The sequence below is a fragment of the Polypterus senegalus genome, chromosome 15 (assembly GCF_016835505.1).
Source record: "Polypterus senegalus isolate Bchr_013 chromosome 15, ASM1683550v1, whole genome shotgun sequence".
Taxonomy (NCBI): domain Eukaryota; kingdom Metazoa; phylum Chordata; class Cladistia; order Polypteriformes; family Polypteridae; genus Polypterus; species Polypterus senegalus.
In genome coordinates this window covers 98734878-98753581 of record NC_053168.1, presented here as the reverse complement: position 1 = coordinate 98753581, position 18704 = coordinate 98734878, and the positions used below count along the sequence as shown (strand labels likewise).

Here is an 18704-nt window from a genome sequence, read left to right as displayed (position 1 = left end):
GCACATTACTTTAAGGGCATAGATTTGGGGGAAGAACTCATTGTGACTGCATCTGAGAAGATAAATATTTATCTGTTTCGAAATAGTTGAGTTTAGCTGCTTTAGCCTGGGCAGAACATTTCTACATACAACATATTTTAATGACCTCACATAGTGGTACTCTGGGGTGGTGTGATGGTCCGGGCTGGCTGCATGATTCCTGTTTCCTTAAGGAGCCTCTTGAACCCGAACTTTCATTAGTCATAGACAGAGATGTGCCGGGCATATGAGGACACAAACATCCAGCAAGGTGTAGGTGCAAAGGTGTTCATTGCATTTAAATTAAATCAGTCAAAAAACTCTGTTCAAAAGTGCAATGCATCAAATGATTTTCATTAAATATAAAAAAAAATTCCATAAAATCCATGATAAATAAGTGCAGGTTAAAAATGCAATAAATAACTCCATTAAAATGAGATTAAAAATCACAAGCAGGAATCTTTTCTTTTTAAAAAAAAAAAAAAGTCACAAGCCCTGGTGCATCTTTCTAAAGCTGACGTCTCCTCTGCTTACTCCGCATGGGTTCAAGCAGACAAGAGAATATGTCCTGCCAACAGGCACAGCCAGTCTTTTTAATCCAGGCTGGGGTCTCTGCTGCCATTTAAAGCCCTGGCAGGTTGCCGCGTCTGGCCTTTCTTCTGCAACTCCCAGCACCACTCCTTGGCTTTACGCGGGAGTCCAGGTTGAGCAATGGGGCTCTCCAGCTACCTAACGTTGCTCAGCTGGACTGACTCTCTTCGGACCCCAAGCGCGGGACCTATGCTCCTCCAAGTTACCTGCCTCCTCTCTACTGCACCCTGGCTTCTTCAGTCCTACCATCTCAGTCCTCATTCCTTAACTTCCTTTTCTCTCTTTCTCATTGTTCTGTCCTTGTTTTTCTTTTTGTCTGCCCCTTCCAGCCATGCAGGCTCATCTTATATTCGCCTGATTGGGCACAGATGTGGCTCTCCACCCAACTTTAATATGTAAATGTGGCAACTGATGGAGCTGCTCACTTTTTCATGAGTTCATGATCAGTCCAGCACCGCAGTCAACCCTGAATCAGTGCTGTCGGGCACACATCTGCACATTATTGGGACGCTTATTTATTAAAAACCTGCCCAATACCACTGACCACTTATCACAGGTGGTAATGAGATACTAACAGACCGAAGTTAATTGGGAAGACTGGATGTGGGCTCATCTCTGTGGAGATAGCAGCAGAAGAACAGTGTGCCACTTGAGAAGCATTTTGTCATCAACAATGACACACTGGCCAAACGATGTAGCAATTTTAGCTTTAAAGCTCACTCTACTGCTGTGCTAAAAGTACAAAACTGGGCCGCTGGTGAGGCTGTTGTTTGAACTGACAACTAACATTCGTGTTTCATGATTGTTCAGATGTTTCTGAAAGTCAGATAAACATTCTAGAAATACATTCAGCTTCTCCTACAAGAAATATGACACCAGCAGTGAAACCATTACATTAATAATTAGTTACTAATATTTTATAACAAACTGAACTCACAGTTTGCTTTCTGTCACTTATGACAACTGTAAGCACTTCTGCTCATGGATGAATGAGGTGGAATTCTAAATACACAAACCCCTTAACAAACCATCATGGGAGTTTTCTGTCCTCCAAGACCTTAGTCTTAAACTTGTTGACAAATGGCCGTCTAACATACCTACTAATCGTCTTGAGTTTGATGGCTTTTTTTTTTTTACTTTTTCCTGCTAATCAAACAAACTATTTTATGTTTATTGATTTATCTTGTGCAAGTTCCCTTTGGGTAAAGGTATCTGGTAAGTGATGATGATGAAACACACTGATCATTTTAATGTTTTACTACATTTAGTAGTTGGTTTGTGAAACATGAAAGGGAGAGGGTGGGCTTGGGTACTTCAGTTTCAGGGTATCCAGTGTGTGTCTGAAAAGCTTGTGGACAGTCAGCCAAGATTTGTCATTTTTGCTATAACGTGGTCAGGATTCATCAGACCCAGTGGTGGGTTTTGTGATCCTCCACTTAGCATCTCATTAGCCCACTGCACCTTCTTTCTTTTTTGTTTCATGGCTTGTAGGAGCTCCAGCTGTCCAGTAGGCTAAAATTCTCAGTTTTTATTGTATTCAAAGGATTTACCTCTAAATGCTTTGAAATCACTTTAGTTTTTTTTTTTGGGGTCCCTCCTGACTTACTGGTAATAGGCATCAATATATAATGCACCATTTGACCCGTACTGACGTCTAGTTATGCAAGATATTGAGCTTTCTGGGGGTTCACTTTATTTTTGGCCCTCTGTACCCCAAAAACACTAATTTCTAGGCCACTTTTGGACCACATGTTGCATATTTTAGGTTGCTGATCAGAAATATATTTTTGATCCTTCATTAGGGATGTATCCCTCTATGGACTTCTATCATTGTGTGAAAAATGACACATTTGTGTTACAATTGAAAATATGTTGACTTTGAACATTTAAATTGAGTGACACATTTTAATATTTCAAATAACTGACACAAGTATCCTTGTTTATTATGTACTCATACCTCACGAAGTACTACATTTAGTGTGAACACCATAAATTTAGGACAACTTGCCCCAATTCAACATTTTTTTTTAAGTCTTTTCTTGCTGGGTCACAGCCCTGAATTTTGAGTGCACTGCCTCTCTAACCTTTTAATAGTTACATTTACACTAGCAGGGATACAGTGAAACAAACTGTACAAATCGGGAAACTGCAAAGAACAGCTCAATGGTGTAGATCTGCATACTGGACAATAACACAGTCAGCATTTATATTTTTGTTTCTTTGCATTTGTGAAAATAAAGGCCTGCCTCAGTGCCTCATTACCCACATAGGCTGTTTCTAATTACCTTTATATTGCATACTTCATCACATGCCTTATTTAGGCACCGTCACTGATGTCACCCACGTGTATGTCATGACGAGAGAATGCGTTGAAATGGCAGTTAGTTACAGGGACTATATATATATATATATATATATATATATATATATATATATATATATATATATATATATATATATATATATATATATATATATGTATATATATATATATATATATGTATATATATATATATATATATATGTATATATATATGTATGTGTATATATATGTATATATATATATATATATATATATATATATATACACACACACGTGGACAAAATTGTTGGTACCCTTCAGTCAATGAAAGAAAAACTCAAAATGGTCACAGAAATAACTTTAATCTGACAAAAGTAATAATAAATAAAAATTCTATGAAATTTAACCAATGAAAGTCAGACATTGATTTTCAACCATGCTTCAACAGAATTATTTAAAAAATAAACTCATGAAACAGGCCTGGACAAAAATGATGGTACCCTAGAAAAGACTGAAAATAATGTGACCAAAGGGACATGTTAATCCAAGGTGTGTCCACTAATTAGCATCACAGGTGTCTACAATCTTGTAATCAGTCAGTGGACCTATATATAGGGCTCCAGGTAGTCACTGTGTTGTTTGGTGACATGGTGTGTACCACACTCAACATGGACCAGAGGAAGCGAAGGAAAGAGTTGTCTCAGGAGATTAGAAAGAAAATTATAGACAAGCATGTCAAAGGTAAAGGCTATAAGACCATCTCGAAGCAGCTTGATGTTCCTGTGACTACAGTTGCACATATTATTCAGAAATTTAAGATCCATGGGACTGTAGCCAACCTCCTGGACGTGGCGCAGGAGGAAAATTGATGACAAATCAAAGAGACGGATAATACGAATGGTAACAAAAGAGCCCAGAAAAACTTCTAAAGAGATCCAAGGTGAACTTCAAGCTCAAGGAACATCAGTGTCAGATCGCACCATCCGTCGTTGTTTGAGCCAAAGTGGACTTCATGAGAGACGACCAAGGAGGACACCATTGTTGAAAACAAATCATAAAAAAGCCAGACTGGAATTTGCCAAACTACATGTGGACAAGCCACAAAGATTCTGGGAGAATGTCCTATGGACAGATGAGACAAAATTGAACTTTTGCCAAGGCACATCAGCTCTATGTTCACAGACGGAAAAATGAAGCATATCAAGAAAAGAACACTGTCCCTTCTGTGAAACATGGAGGAGGCTCTGTTATGTTCTGGGGCTGCTTTGCTGCATCTGGCACAGGGTGTCTTGAATCTGTGCAGGGTACAATGAAATCTCAAGACTATCAAGGGATTCTAGAGAGAAATGTGCTGGCCAGTGTCAGAAAGCTTGGTCTCAGTCGCAGGTCATGGGTCTTGCAACAGGACAATGACCCAAAACACACAGCTAAAACACCCAAGAATGGCTAAGAGGAAAACACTGGACTATTCTAAAGTGGCCTTCTATGAGCCCTGACCTCAATCCTATTGAGCATCTTTGGAAAGAGCTGAAACATGCCGTCTGGAAAAGGCACCCTTCAAACCTGAGACAACTGGAGCAGTTTGCTCATGAGTAGTGGGCCAAAATACCTGCTGAGAAGTGCAGAAGTCTCATTGACAGTTACAGGAATCGTTTGATTGCAGTGATTGCCTCAAAAGGTTGTGCAACAAAATATTAAGTTAGGGGTACCATCATTTTTGTCCAGGCCTGTTTCATGAGTTTATTTTTTTAAATAATTCTGTTGAAGCATGGTTGAAAATCAATGTCTGACTTTCATTGGTTAAATTTCATAGAATTTTTATTTATTATTACTTTTGTCAGATTAAAGTTATTTCTGTGACCATTTTGCGTTTTTCTTTCATTGACTGAAGGGTACCAACAATTTTGTCCACGTGTATAGATATAGATATAGATATGGTGTTACGACTTGGACATGTATGACTGCCACAGATACTGGCACACTTTTCTTCCTTGCTGATGGAACTGCTGACAGCAGCTGCCTAATGCTATAAAGGTTTAGAAACATCAGCTCAATTTCCTGTAAATGCCTCCAAACACCTTGGCTGGCGTGTCATCCTGCAATAAGATGATGATCACAAACATACTGCTAAGACAACACAAGAGTTTTTCAGAGCTAAAAAATAGAAAATTCTTGAATGACTAGGCCAGTCACCTGATTTAAATCCAATTGAGCATGCCTGTCATATGCTAAAGAGAAAGCTTAAGAGGACAACTCCCCAAAACTAACACACCTCTACCTCAGAAACCGCCGGGTATCTGGCTTTGTGCTGACGGATGCTGTTCTGCAGTCACAAAATGCAATAGTGGATGCTGTAAGAGGTGTGACCAATGAACCAAGGAATATAAGGCCTGTACTATGTGATATTAATCACACATTTTATGAACTGGTTAAAAAATAAATGCTGCATCTGATAACCTGTTTTTGCATTCTGCTAATTACATTCAAATTAAGTAATGCTGTCTGATTTGGCTATCATCATACCGTGTCTCTTCATGTACAGGTAAGCCATGATTGTGTTCCACATTACGCACAACGCTACATGCTTGCGCAATGCGACACACTTTCTGTGGACTATAGAGCAGCACATTAATCAATGTATACATATGTATTAATAGATACATTAATGCTTTCTATTTACATAAGCAAATTCATTCTCTGAAGGTGCCTTTATAGCGTAGTATCGGTGGGTACCACAACAGATGGATTCTCTGCTCTTTACATGGTTCTTTGAGGTGACTTGCTGTCCTTAAAAGGACAGCTTGCCTTTTGCCGCACAAGTTGGAAAGAGTTGCCATTATTATAGACTCTCCTCCTATAAATGATGTAATGCCTGCTCACTCTTTTGGTGATTCATTCCTGGCTGATGCAACTTGTCCAGCGCCATTGCAATAGCAACGTGTGTGCAGTTGACCGCTCAGATTACATTTGGAAAACGGGACATTGTGCTTTGATGTTTCTCAGTTCAACCACACTGTAAGGAAATTTTACATGCAGTATCTCGATGACAAGAGGATAATGACATCCTATATAGCTGGCATGGCACAACTCAATGATGTTCATGAAATACCCGATCATCTGCAAGGTCACACTGAAAAGCTCCTGTAGCTAAAAACCCAAGTGGACAGAATTTGTAAAAGAGCAGGTGGAGCACAAATCCTCAAAGTGTGCTTTGTAAAGCCGGCGTCAGTTCAGCACACAGCTCCAAGAGGATGGCTCTTGGAAATCGAAATCAACTTAGAAGCCAGACATCATTACCTAGAAATGTGCGCTCTATTCTAAGTCTTCCATTTGCGCTGTCTTCTAGTAATGCCAAAGCAGATATGGTAGTTGAAATAGTTTTGCCGTTCCGTGCACCATTATTTTGTTACATAATGATTACAATCAAGTACATTAAGTTTGTAAACAATATGCAGTTAAGTTTGGTGTGTTTGATAAATCCTGCGCCATTGATGCAAATCTGAAAAAGAAAGGCAGGCCATGGAAACGGCACTACTTTGATGCTGGGTGCCACCAGTATGAAAAAAGGTGCATACACAAACTGTGAAGCTGTCATGAAAATATGCGCATGGCTTTACAAGTTTAGCTTTTATACAACTAGTGAGCGTGGAAACTGGCATCCGCAACATTGCTGTGCGTACGCACCATTTATACGTGAGGCCCCTGGTGAAGTCTATGAATTGCAGAATTCAAGCAGTCCTTGCATGCTGGGGGATATGCGACAAAGTTGTGAATTGCCTGAAGTATCTATTAAATTCCATTGACACCACGCCACAATATCACTGAAAAAGATGGTTGTTTAATGATTACATTCATTATTCAAGGGACGTGCCTATTCCAGCAAGCAGTGTGCGTGAGGCAGAAACAATCCGGGGATGGGGCATCAGCTTATCGCAAGGTGAATACAAGCACCCACAGACAGACGTGACTCCCTACTGCAAGGCAGCAACTCTACTGTTCCTCCACCGTGCTGTCCCCACATGTGTAATTATTAACAGTATTCATTATTCAAATGAAGCTAAAGATCTATCTGTAAAATATAATATAAATAAATGCTTTTAACACATTTCATCATGAAAGTGATATCAGGTATACATCCAAGGATTCTAAATGTGCAGAGAGCTGGAATATCATAAAGTGAATGTGTTCTGTGTGGCAATCACTGCCTGCCGCTGCTGTCGGCACAGGAGGAAGCCCCAGAAGCATGTAGTGATTAATGACTGGCTCGGGTTTAGGATGACATTTGCCGTGTTCTACTTTTAATGACAAAATTTCCATTATTTTAATCACAAAATAGACATTTAAACATGGCCCCTAATTGTTCTTCTTTGTGGCTCAAATATGCTTTTATACATTGTGATGCTGTTGTGAATGTGCCAGAAAAAAAAAAAAAGACCGCACAGAAGATGGTATGCAAGATATTTAAATATTTCACGTCATTACGATGGGAAATATGCTTGTATTGGTGAAGGTGAAGAAAAGCACCATGAATACACTTGTATGTCTGCATTTGTTTCCTTCATTTGCTTCATCACATCGAACTATTCATCAAACGTTTAAGCATGTACAGTACATTGATCCTGTAGGAGCAGCAAAGCAGCTTGCTGCCATATGTTGATTTTTTTGCTGGTACTGCAACTCACGCAAGCGTGTTAATTTATGTGGACTTGCTCAGAGGAATGCTGGGAACGTGTGGCAGCCATGATGTGCATGCTTATGCATTTCCAAGTTTGAAATATAAACTGGCCCTTAGAGCGAACATTGGTGAGAAGAGTTCTGGGCTTTTGTTGTTTGACACTTTCCTTGTTTGCTTCTGTTCCTGACAGTGTATCATGCCGTCTATCTGGAGGAGATGAGTGCCTCAGAACTCACCAGGAAAATCGCGTCCGTGTTCAACTTCTCCCAAAGTCAGATCAACCAAGTTTACAAGCAGGGCCCGACTGGGATACACATATTGGTCACTGATCAGGTAGGCCAACTTGGGTTTACAGGGGGAAATTGGCATGAGTGCACTTTTTTTTTTTTTCTTCTTTATTTGAATGATTGCCACATCGAGGGCTAGTGGGCTTTTTGTGTATTCAGAACACCTCACATGAGGAGGGTGTGGATGGTGAGCCAGTGCTGAGGTGATTATGTGCAAATGCAGTGGAGGTGAGCTGTGTTGGCCCCTCACCTCCACTTCAACCTCAGTCTCTTCCACCTTTTTTCTTGCAGATGGTTTTTAATTTTCAAGATGAGAGTTGCTTTGTCATTGGCACCCTAAAAGGTGAGTGGGTGAGATTCTCTTTTCAGTTTCCACATTTGGGCAAGTTAACCCACTAAGACTATGGGGTGCTGGCCCTGCCTTTAATCCTGCACCGCTCGTACAGCAGGAGGTCAGTCCGAATCTTTCAAGTTACGCTTCTTTTTTTGTATCATTTAATTGTTTTTACGGTGGACCATATCAACACATTCCTTCAGTCATGCTTCTAAAGATTTTTAGCATCTGTAAATCCATGGAAGGTTAAAGTTTTAAAGAATTTTCATCACATTTGGGGGTGCTGGAGTGGACTGAAGCTGGCGGGGGTGTTGTGTGCAGAGGCAGTATTAATATACAAGTCGTGTCTAAGTGGGTGCCCATTTTAACTTTGTCTTATTTTCCTCCAACAGCTGAGAGTGGAGATGGCTACCATGTCATTATAAAGTAAAATCTGCTGCCATGGATGAAATGGGAACCTGCAGCCCCCGTGATTTCCTGTTTGGCCAAAGTGTTTCACATTGCAGAGTCCCCAAAAACCAATGGCTCTCCTTTCAGCAACAGCAGGGCATGCACTGACCAGACCATAGCATGAGTGCTGAACTCCCGACTCTTAAATCCGGCTGGGTCCGGTGCCAGTCTGGGTACCCACTCCCTCCCTCTCTCACACACTCACACACACACATATGTACGTAGAGATGGACAGTGGCTGCATATTTTTGATTTATTTATTTGTCCAATTTAGCAGCTGAAAAAGGCTTGCAGGGGTGAGTGACTGGGCCTTGATACTGGGAGTGGTGGAGTGTGGCTCGTTTCCATCCTCTGTGCCAAAAGGGTGTCCGAGTTGAAAGCGGATTTGCTTCTGCCTTAACTCGTGTCTGCAGTGGGTGGCACATGCCACAGTCTGCCAGTCTGATGCATTAGGACTGTTCCACTTTACTGGGGTGTGTACATTTCAGGGGGTTGGGTGCTTTCTCATTCCCATGTGCCGTATTTCAAGCAGAAAAAAATTGTTCATGTTTTAGATTTTTTTTTTTTTCGGTTCTCATAGCTCACATGAGCATCCAGAAACAATAAATGTAAATATGTTTTGTAAGATGGATTGTTGTGCCTTCTTGCTACCATCTCAGACCAGTTCTTTGTAGCTGTATGTCCTCCCATTGTGGCGTCTAATGCTTCTTCTTTCATGGGTCATTCTTGCACTGTTTCATGTCTTCCCCCGTCACCTTGTCCAGTCTTTGCTCCTTGCCTGAGCAGCACGCTGTATGCCATATTGGGTACATTTGACTGTACAGCCTGGATTGGACCACAAGTGTTTGCTCTCTGAAGCCCCCAACAAATCCCCCAGCCCTACTTTTTCCACAGCTGCACCACACACATTCCTTCCAGCTTTTTCATTGCTTTTATTTAGCATATGTGATGTGCTGGAACAGCGCCACCTGCTGCTCAAACAAGAACATTCTTTATTTATCAGAGCCTTATTGTGCAACAGAAATATCAAATAAATAAAGCGTGTGGCCACTGCCGAACTCACCACTGGGCACGTTCATCTCCTGGCCCTGCATTCAACCTGACACCCCCGATATATACCAAACGAGTCACGTTACTATCCACATAGTGAGCGCACATCATCAATACGTCACCTCAAGGACCACAACAACACAAGGGCTACAAAAGTCACTGAAAAGGAAATCCCAGCATTCCTTTCCTCCCACTCTTTAAAAAATTGTTGGCATCCATCGCTCGGCTTGAAGCCTCAGCAAGTGATCCCGTCCCTCCCCACACAGGGGTCTGAATGAAGTCACCAGCACTACTCCTCAAGAGCAGCAGATGTCCTGCAAGTCTACTCAGCAGGCCGCCATCAAAGAATCGCACAACATCTGCAGAGACGTGGACCACTGCCGCCCATCGAAGGAGGTGGAGTCACAGGAGCAAAGTAGGCGTGCACCTTTATCTCAGGGAGGTGGGCCTGCAGGACAGAGACAAAGGCAGTCATCATGGATGTAACCTAAAGCGGACCAAGAGCACCCCACAAGCTGCAGGCAGCCCAGCACACCCTCACCCGAATTCTCTTGATGCCTGCCCTTGTGACCTGCTGGCAGTCATACAGCTCAATCCTCTCAAGGTTATGGCAGTTCTTCAGATGCTCCAGTGTTACATCTGTGATTAGTGGGCAGTTGTCCAGCTCGACCACCTGGAGACGCTCATGGCCACAGGTACTGTTGCTCAGGTGACGGATGCCATCGTCAGTAATAAGCTCACAGTGAGATAAGCTCTGTAAAGAAAGAAGTAAATAAAGGTGCTGGCCCGAGGTGCAAAGGGCATGTTGGGAAGAGGCCTGACACTCACCAGTGCTTGCAGGTGGGGACAGTGGATGGACAGCTGCACCAAGGTGTTGTCTGTCACCTGCAAGGATGTACAAAGAAAAGCACAGGCTGCAGGCCAGTCATCTGATTTAAATGGGCTGTGCGGCTCAAGCACTTACCAGAATGCATTCTTCCAAGTCCATCTTCTCTAACTCATGGCAGTTCTACAAAAGAGCAATTCACAGAGCCGATCACACTTACCACTGGAGAGCCAACTGGCAACACAGGAAAACTGCAGACTTACCCGAGCTAAAATCGTGAAGCCAGCATCTGTCAGGTGAGAGCAGCGGGCTGCCTCCAGGATCCTAAACATGTCAAATACAGAGGTGAGTGTCCACACCATGGCATTTGGGCATTTGAGTCACACAACTACAACCCCCACCCTCTCAAGTCCATTGGGCCAGGTCAGAAGGCACTTTTCTTATCACAAGACTGAGGTCACATAGGAAAACGGCCCAGCGTGGTCAGCCAGCAGGCACCAGCCCACCACTGAGCAGCTGCCACCAACGGTGCACTAATGACCTCCACTGTTAAAACAATCGACGCAGTCAAATGAAACGGCCTACAAGTGACCACACAGACCTAGAAGGGGGCAGCTCAGGGCCCAAGTAGCAAAACTATCAGGAGATTGTCACTCACTTGAGCCTGGGACAGTTGAGGCCGAGTGCTGTAAGGGAGGCGTCTGTGATGCTGGAGCAGCCGGAGACACACAGGATCTGCAGCTTGTGACAGCCGCGGCACAGACTCACCAGCCCTTCGTCTGAGATCTGCTGCAGAGTAACAACAAGGGTCAGCACCCTTTTGAAAGTAACGTTCAGTTGTCACCAACTAGGCCAGTGACACATTATCAGATCATTCATTTGCCTACAGCCAGCTACTGTTACACATCAGAACAAGTGGCTTCAATCACTGGCCCAGATGCACACTACCCTCAACTCCTAGCCCAGCGGTGGGAGCAGATCAAAGCCTTGTAGTTTTCAATATGGCACCTTTCACAAAGGACTAATCTTACTGGGTTTGTGCAGAGCTGTGGCACGTACTGTACACGACTGCAAGTTGATGGTCAACAGCTCTGGACAGTGCTTCTGGATGTGCTTCAGGGCATCGTCATCAAGCTGCAAAACAAGATGTACAAGGCCAGGAGATATGTGGAAACTAAGAGGCCCCCACTACACTAAGCAGCCTCAGCAACTGGCACACTTACCTGCGTGCAGCCCCGCAGGAACAGTGCTTGGAGACCAGGACATCCTCTCACCAGGGCCTCAATGCCATCTTTTGTGATCTGGTCACACCAAGAGATATTCAGGTTCTCCAGGTGGTGGCAGCCCTCGCTGTGGTGGAGAAAATGAGCTGCAGTCAGCAAGAGGAGGTAAAGGCTAGGAGGTGGTCTTCTCCTGTAAGAAAGAGGGGGCAATTTGTTCCAGAGAGCCACTTGGGCAGGCTTGATGGGGAGACTTCATACCTTAAAGCCTTTAAGGAGTTGTTGGTTATGGAGACACAGGATGTCAGGTCCAGATGTCTCAGCTTGGGGCAAAATTTGCTTAGACTCGCAGATGTGCTGGAGGAAAAACACAAGAGTATGAGATGGTGTTGGCATCTACTGGCCACCTCACCTGTCCACCTGTACAGCCCACCTGTCTGTAATTTTTGTGCATCCATTGAGGTTCAGACTTTCAATATTCTTGCAGTTTTGAGCAAAAGTTCTGAAAAAGAGAAGGGGGGCAATCTTGTGATGGAGTGAGCAAAAGAAGAGAGGGCACTGGGGGGTCAACTGTCAAGACTCACTTCATCGAGGCATCTCCCACGCTAAGGCAGCCCCTCAAGCTGAGCTGCCGCAGGAAACCCCCGCAGCGCTTGGAAATGTTTTCTACCACACGGCCCTGTAGGAGACCAAACAAAGGGGCTGCTCATTCAGCCTTTAAAAGACGCTTTACACAGTAAACAGAGCTGCCATCATCCTGTACCTCGATATCCGTCTGGAAGTTGAACAGGTCGATCTTCTGCCAGTTGCTCCCATCCAGTGCTAGGATGTTCCAAGCCTGAGAAGAAAGCCATGTGTGGTGAATGTGATCGATTCTTCCGTCACAAGCTCTCGTCTGTTACATAACCCACAAAGGCCACCCCACCTTTATTCATCATCTGGTACAACACCTCCTCTGCCATACTTGCCTCTTTTTACCCTTTACTCGCCTTTTTCCTGCCCCCTGACAGTTATCCCTTAAGGACCTATTCATCTCTTAAATGAAAGCCTCACCTTTACCTTTATTTACATTCTTCTGCACACCAGGTCTGCCATACTTGGTTGCCATCTCTTCTTTGAAACCACATGTCCTTAAAGACACAGTAAGACTTACCTTAGATACCTGAGCACATCGGCATAAGGTGACCACATCAAGGTAAGAAAATATTCTGTGGGAATAAAAGACAGACGGATGTCATTTGGTTCCTGTGCTCAGTCACCTCATGTTCTCTGTGACTTCTAGAAAGCAAAGAGAGTCAAGCGATTCTCTCGATGAGCGTCAACAGGTAGTTACATGAACCATTTACTACCTGTTGAAGCTCATCGAGAGAATGCCAAGAGTGTGCAAAGCAGTAATCAGAGCAAAGGGTGGCTATTTTGAAGAAACATGTTTTCAGTTATTTCACCTTTTTTGTTAAGTACATAACTCCACGTGTTCATTCATAGTTTTGATGCCTTCAGTGAGAAACTACCAATGTAAAAGGTCATGAAAATAAAGAAAACACATTGAATGAGGAGGTGTGTTCAAACTTTTGGCCTGTACTGTGTGTGTATATATATATATATATATATATATATATATATATACACACTCACCTAAAGGATTATTAGGAACACCATACTAATACGGTGTTTGACCCCCTTTTGCCTTCAGAACTGCCTTAATTCTACGTGGCATTGATTCAACAAGGTGCTGAAAGCATTCTTTAGAAATGTTGGCCCATATTGATAGGATAGCATCTTGCAGTTGATGAAGATTTGTGGGATGCACATCCAGGGCACGAAGCTGCCGTTCCACCACATCCCAAAGATGCTCTATTGGGTTGAGATCTGGTGACTGTGGGGGCCATTTTAGTACAATGAACTTATTGTCATGTTCAAGAAACCAATTTGAAATGATTCGAGATTTGTGACATGGTGCATTATCTTGTTGGAAGTAGCCATCAGAGGATGGGTACATGGTGGTCATGAAGGGATGGACATGGTCAGAAACAATGCTCAGGTAGCCCGTGGCATTTAAACGATGCCCAATTGGCACTAAGGGGCCTAAATTGTGCCAAGAAAACATCCCCCACACCATTAAACCACCACCACCAGCCTGCACAGTGGTAACAAGTCATGATGGATCCATGTTCTCATTCTGTTTACGCCAAATTCTGACTCTACCATTTGAATGTCTCAACAGAAATCGAGACTCATCAGACCAGGCAACATTTTTCCAGTCTTCAACTGTCCAATTTTGGTGAGCTTGTGCAAATTGTAGCCTCTTTTTCCTATTTGTAGTGGAGATGAGTGGTACCTGGTGGGGTCTTCTGCTGTTGTAGCCCATGTGCCTCAAGGTTGAGCGTGTTGTGGCTTCACAAATGCTTTGCTGCATACCTCGGTTGTAACAAGTGGTTATTTCAGTCAAAGTTGCTCTTCTATCAGCTTGAATCAGTTGGCCCATTCTCCTCTGACCTCTAGCATCCACAAGGCATTTTCGCCCACAGGACTGCCGCATACTGGATGATTTTCCCTTTTCACACCATTCTTTGTAAACCCTAGAAAGGGTTGTGTGTGAAAATCCCAGTAACTGAGCAGATTGTGAAATACTCAGACCGCCCGTCTGGCATCAACAACCATGCCACGCTCAAAATTGCTTAAATCACCTTTCTATCCCATTCTGACATTCAGTTTGGAGTTCAGGAGATTGTCTTGACCAGGACCACACCCCTAAATGCATCGAAGCAACTGCCATGTGATTGGTTGATTAGATAATTGCATTAATGAGAAATTGAACAGGTGTTCCTAATAATCCTTTATTCATATTCATTCATATTTTATACACATATATACACATACACACATACAGTCATATGAAAAAGTTTTGGAACCCCTCTTAATTCTTTTGATTTTTGTTTATCATTGGCTGAGCTTTCAAAGTAGCAACTTCCTTTTAATATATGACATGCCTTATGGACACAGTAGTATTTCAGCAGTGACATTAATTTTATTGGATTAACAGAAAATATGCCATATGCATCATAACAAAATTAGACAGGTTCATAAACTTGGGGACCCTAACGGAGATATTACATCAGTACTTAATTGAGCCTCCTTTTGCAAATATAACAGCCTCAAGATGCCACCTATATAGCCTTTGATGAGTGTCTGGATTCTGGATGGAGGTATTTTTGACCATTCGTCCATACAAAATCTCTCCAGTTCAGTTACATTTGATGGCTACCGAGCATGGACAGCCTGCTTCAAATCATCCCATAGATTTTCGATGATATTCATTCAAGTCAGGGGACTGTGACAGCCATTCCAGAACATTTTACTTCTCCTTCTGCATGAATGCCTTTGTAGATTTTGAACTGTGTTTTGGGTCATTGTCTTGTTGGAATATCCAACCCCTGCATAACTTCAACTTTGTGACTGATGCTTGAACATTATCCTGAACCCTCGACTTTAACAAGGGCCCCAGTCCCTGAACTAGCCACACAGCCCCACAGCATGATGGAACCTCCACCAAATTTGACAGCAGGTAGCAGGTGTTTTTCTTGGAATGTGGTGTTCTTCTTCCGCCATGCAAAGCACTTTTTGTTATGATCAAATAACTCCATTTTTGTCTCATCAGTCCAAAGCACTTTGTTCCAAAATGAATCTGGTTTGTCTAAATGAGTATTTGCATACAAGCGACTCTGTTTGTGGTGTGAGTGCAGAAAGGGCTTCTTTCTCATCACCCTGCCATACAGGTGTTCTTTATTGTGCTGAATTGTAGAACGATGTACAGATACACCATCTGCAGCCAGATGTTCTTGCAGGTCTTTGGAGGTGATCTGTGGGTTGTCTGTAACCATTCTCACAATCCTGTGCATATGCTGCTCCTGTGTTTTTCTTGGCCTGCCAGACCTGCTGGGTTTAACAGCAACTGTGCCTGTGGCCTTCCATTTCCTAATTACATTCCTTACAGTTGAAACTGACAGTTTAAACCTCTGAGACAGCTTTTTGCAGCCTTCCTCTAAACCATGATACTGAACAATCTTTGTTTCCAGATCTTTTGAGAGTTGCCTTGAGGATCCCATGCTGTCACTCTTCAGAGGAGAGTCAAAGGGAAGCACAACTTGCAATTGACCACCTTAAATATCTTTTCATGATTGGACACATCTGCTTATGAAGTTCAAGGTTTAATGAGCTAATCCAACCAATTTGCTGTTGCAAGTAATCAGCATTGAGCAGTTACATGCATTCAAATTGGCAAAATTACATGGGTACCCAAATTTTTGCATAGCCAGTTTTTCACATTTGATTTAATTTTATACAACTAAATACTCATTCAATAAAAATCTGTTCGGAAAACACCCCAGTACTCAGGTGTTCCTAGGAAATGAAAGACATACCAATGTTATCTTTTTTGTTGAAAGCAGAGAAAATTATTATGCAGGCTGAGAGGGATTCCCAAACCTTTTCATATGCATATGCATGCATATATATATATATATATATATATAATATATATATATATATATATTAGTGAAAGAAAATTTTGAGACACAACTATTCCCAAGTGATTTTTTCAAGTCCTGCACTCCTCTCAACCATTTCTGGTGAACAGCCCATGCCCACAGTCCTCTCACCTCTCATTCATGTGAATGCTTTTGACAGACAGTTCCTGCACTCTCAGCTCTTATAAATTTTTACATTTTCCTCACTTTAAGTTCCCAATAAAAGAAGACTTATTATGTCCAAATCTTACTGAAGAATTTCATCCTGAAGGGTCATCAACAGAAGAAATTAGTACACGAGCAATCCTAGCACCAAGAAACAATGAAGTCAAACAATTTAACATGAAAATTGTCGATCGGTTACATGGCAAATTGGTTAAATGCGTATCAATAGATTACGCTGAAACAGTTGGTGGTGATCGTGCGGAAGATGAAAACATCCACTTACAATAGAATATTTACAACCATTAACACCATTCAGTCTTTCACCAGCCAAATTGCTGTTGAAACAAGGATGTATCAATGTTATTGCATAATTTATGTATGAGTGATGGATTATTCAATAGGACAAGATTAGTTGTATTGAAAATTGGTCGAACAATTCTGACATGTAAAGTTTTAACAGGCGACAAGAAAGGTAATGTAGTACATCTTCCGCGAATAACATTAGACAACAAAGGAGATCTTGATATGCCATTCTTATTAAAACGTTTACAGTTTCCCATTAGAATAGCTTTTGCTATGACAATTAACAAATCACAGGGACAAACATTTGAAAAAGTCGGTTTATTTATTAAGATTAAAAAGTATTTGCATGTTAATTTCAAAGCCAAACAGAAAGAAAACGTATAACGCAACAAAATACCTCTAACGCAACATGAAACATAATTTTCTTTCAATTTATTACATTTTACTGTTTTTTACTATGGTTAATTACTCGCTGTAATGTAAAATAGTTATTATTATGCATATGTAACAATTCCAATGAAAAATAACAATCTGATTAAATTGTACATCCGCTTCCCCATACGCAAGTGGCACAGCTGCGAATTAGCTAGCGTGTAGCAGCCGCACAGGGATTGGCAGGCGAAACAAGTAGGGGGCAGAGCCCCCTAGTGTGTGTATATATATATATATGTGTGTGTGTGTGTGTGTGTATATATATATCATTGCAATGCTTGAAAGACGTATCCATCGCCGAGGACGAGGTCATGGTCTCGTTTGACGTTGTGTCACTATATACCATGACTAGCAAAATACCTACGCTTCGCAGCGGAGAAGTAGTGTGTTAAAGATCTTCTGAAAAAGAAAAGGAAAAATTTTAAAAATAACGTAACATGATTGTTAATGTACTTGTTTTGTGACTGTTATGAGTGCTGCTGTCATCAATGATTTGATTATCATTATTTCTTTCAATCAGGTTCGTATTTGGAGGATGTGTTGCGTTAAAGTTACATTCCGTGTTTGTCAACCGTTGTAAAGAGAACAGGTTTCATTCATCGAAGTGTTCACTACCCAAATCGGTACTCGTGAATCTAAGATGTTTAACAGGCATTCCCGGTATTAAGTTGTAGAATTGTCTGCAAGTATTTAGTGACAGCATGTCTATTAATTTTTGGATTTTTCTGCACATATTTGGCGGCAGCGTCACAAAGTTGTTTCCGTCTAGCTGCATCAGAAAATGTATCACAACGTCTGACACGCCTCCTTTTTACTGTTTTCTCACAGCTTGGATTGCTGCTGTCATAATTGGTTTGAGTTTCATGGTTTGTTTCAATTACGACAGTATTTGCAGGACTTGTTGTGTTGAAGTGACATTCGGCATCTGTGGAGCGTTGTAAGCATACAACCGGTTTCATCGATAACTTCACATCCAGCTTTTGAGAGTTTAAACATTCATAAACATCAAATTGTCCACTACTGAAATCGTCACCTGTGACTCTAAGATGTTTAAGAGGCATTGGCGGTTCTCCAAACGTGTAAAATATTTAGCCATTTCGGTGGACTTGAAAGCGACAACCGAACAATTCAGCGGCAGCCATCAACTCACATGCAGATCCATAGATGAAGGGCTTAAGCATTTCACTCTTCTAGTGCTCCTATGTAGTATAATTATCTCCTGTACCGTCATCAGTCCACACCTTGAACCTGTCCCAGTCATTCAATACATAAGACACAATGTTCCTCCGGATATCAAGAGTGAGTCTGATATGGCAGTGCAATGTGTAACAAAGAGAATGGAAAAGGCAGGTGGCATCTCCGGGCATGGAAACCACTTGGTAAGTGACAGTTCTTTGATCGATGGTGATCACCTCAATAGACATGTTAATAGGGGTATGGTTGGAACGATAAAGGAAATGGGTATCTGAACAATGTAAAGTAAGTCTAAAATACCTACACAATAACTATAATCGTAATAAACGAA

At 41.9% G+C, this 18704-nt stretch overlaps 2 protein-coding genes across 6 annotated transcripts in view; one reads left to right on the top strand and one right to left on the bottom strand.

Annotated features, from left to right (window-relative positions):
- ubp1 (upstream binding protein 1) overlaps positions 1 to 9219 on the top strand; it is a 75801-nt gene extending 66582 nt beyond the window's left edge. For all 5 annotated transcript variants that reach the window (XM_039736310.1, XM_039736308.1, XM_039736309.1 and 2 more), the window contains 3 exons: positions 7777 to 7919; positions 8165 to 8216; positions 8600 to 9219. In XM_039736310.1, coding sequence (XP_039592244.1) covers positions 7777 to 7919; positions 8165 to 8216; positions 8600 to 8637 — 233 coding nt within the window. In that variant the 3' untranslated portion in view covers positions 8638 to 9219. The remainder of the gene's footprint in view (positions 1 to 7776; positions 7920 to 8164; positions 8217 to 8599) is intronic.
- The window catches only part of fbxl2 (F-box and leucine-rich repeat protein 2), a 44868-nt gene continuing 35376 nt past the window's right edge, over positions 9213 to 18704 (bottom strand). Inside the window, exons 3-15 of the mRNA XM_039736314.1 lie at positions 12907 to 12961; positions 12517 to 12591; positions 12338 to 12432; positions 12187 to 12255; positions 12015 to 12110; positions 11757 to 11883; positions 11593 to 11667; positions 11192 to 11322; positions 10797 to 10857; positions 10672 to 10716; positions 10536 to 10592; positions 10249 to 10461; positions 9213 to 10155 (exon numbers count right to left, since the gene is read on the bottom strand). Of these exons, the coding sequence (XP_039592248.1) occupies positions 10048 to 10155; positions 10249 to 10461; positions 10536 to 10592; positions 10672 to 10716; positions 10797 to 10857; positions 11192 to 11322; positions 11593 to 11667; positions 11757 to 11883; positions 12015 to 12110; positions 12187 to 12255; positions 12338 to 12432; positions 12517 to 12591; positions 12907 to 12961 (1207 nt within the window). The 3' untranslated portion in view covers positions 9213 to 10047. The remainder of the gene's footprint in view (positions 10156 to 10248; positions 10462 to 10535; positions 10593 to 10671; positions 10717 to 10796; positions 10858 to 11191; positions 11323 to 11592; positions 11668 to 11756; positions 11884 to 12014; positions 12111 to 12186; positions 12256 to 12337; positions 12433 to 12516; positions 12592 to 12906; positions 12962 to 18704) is intronic.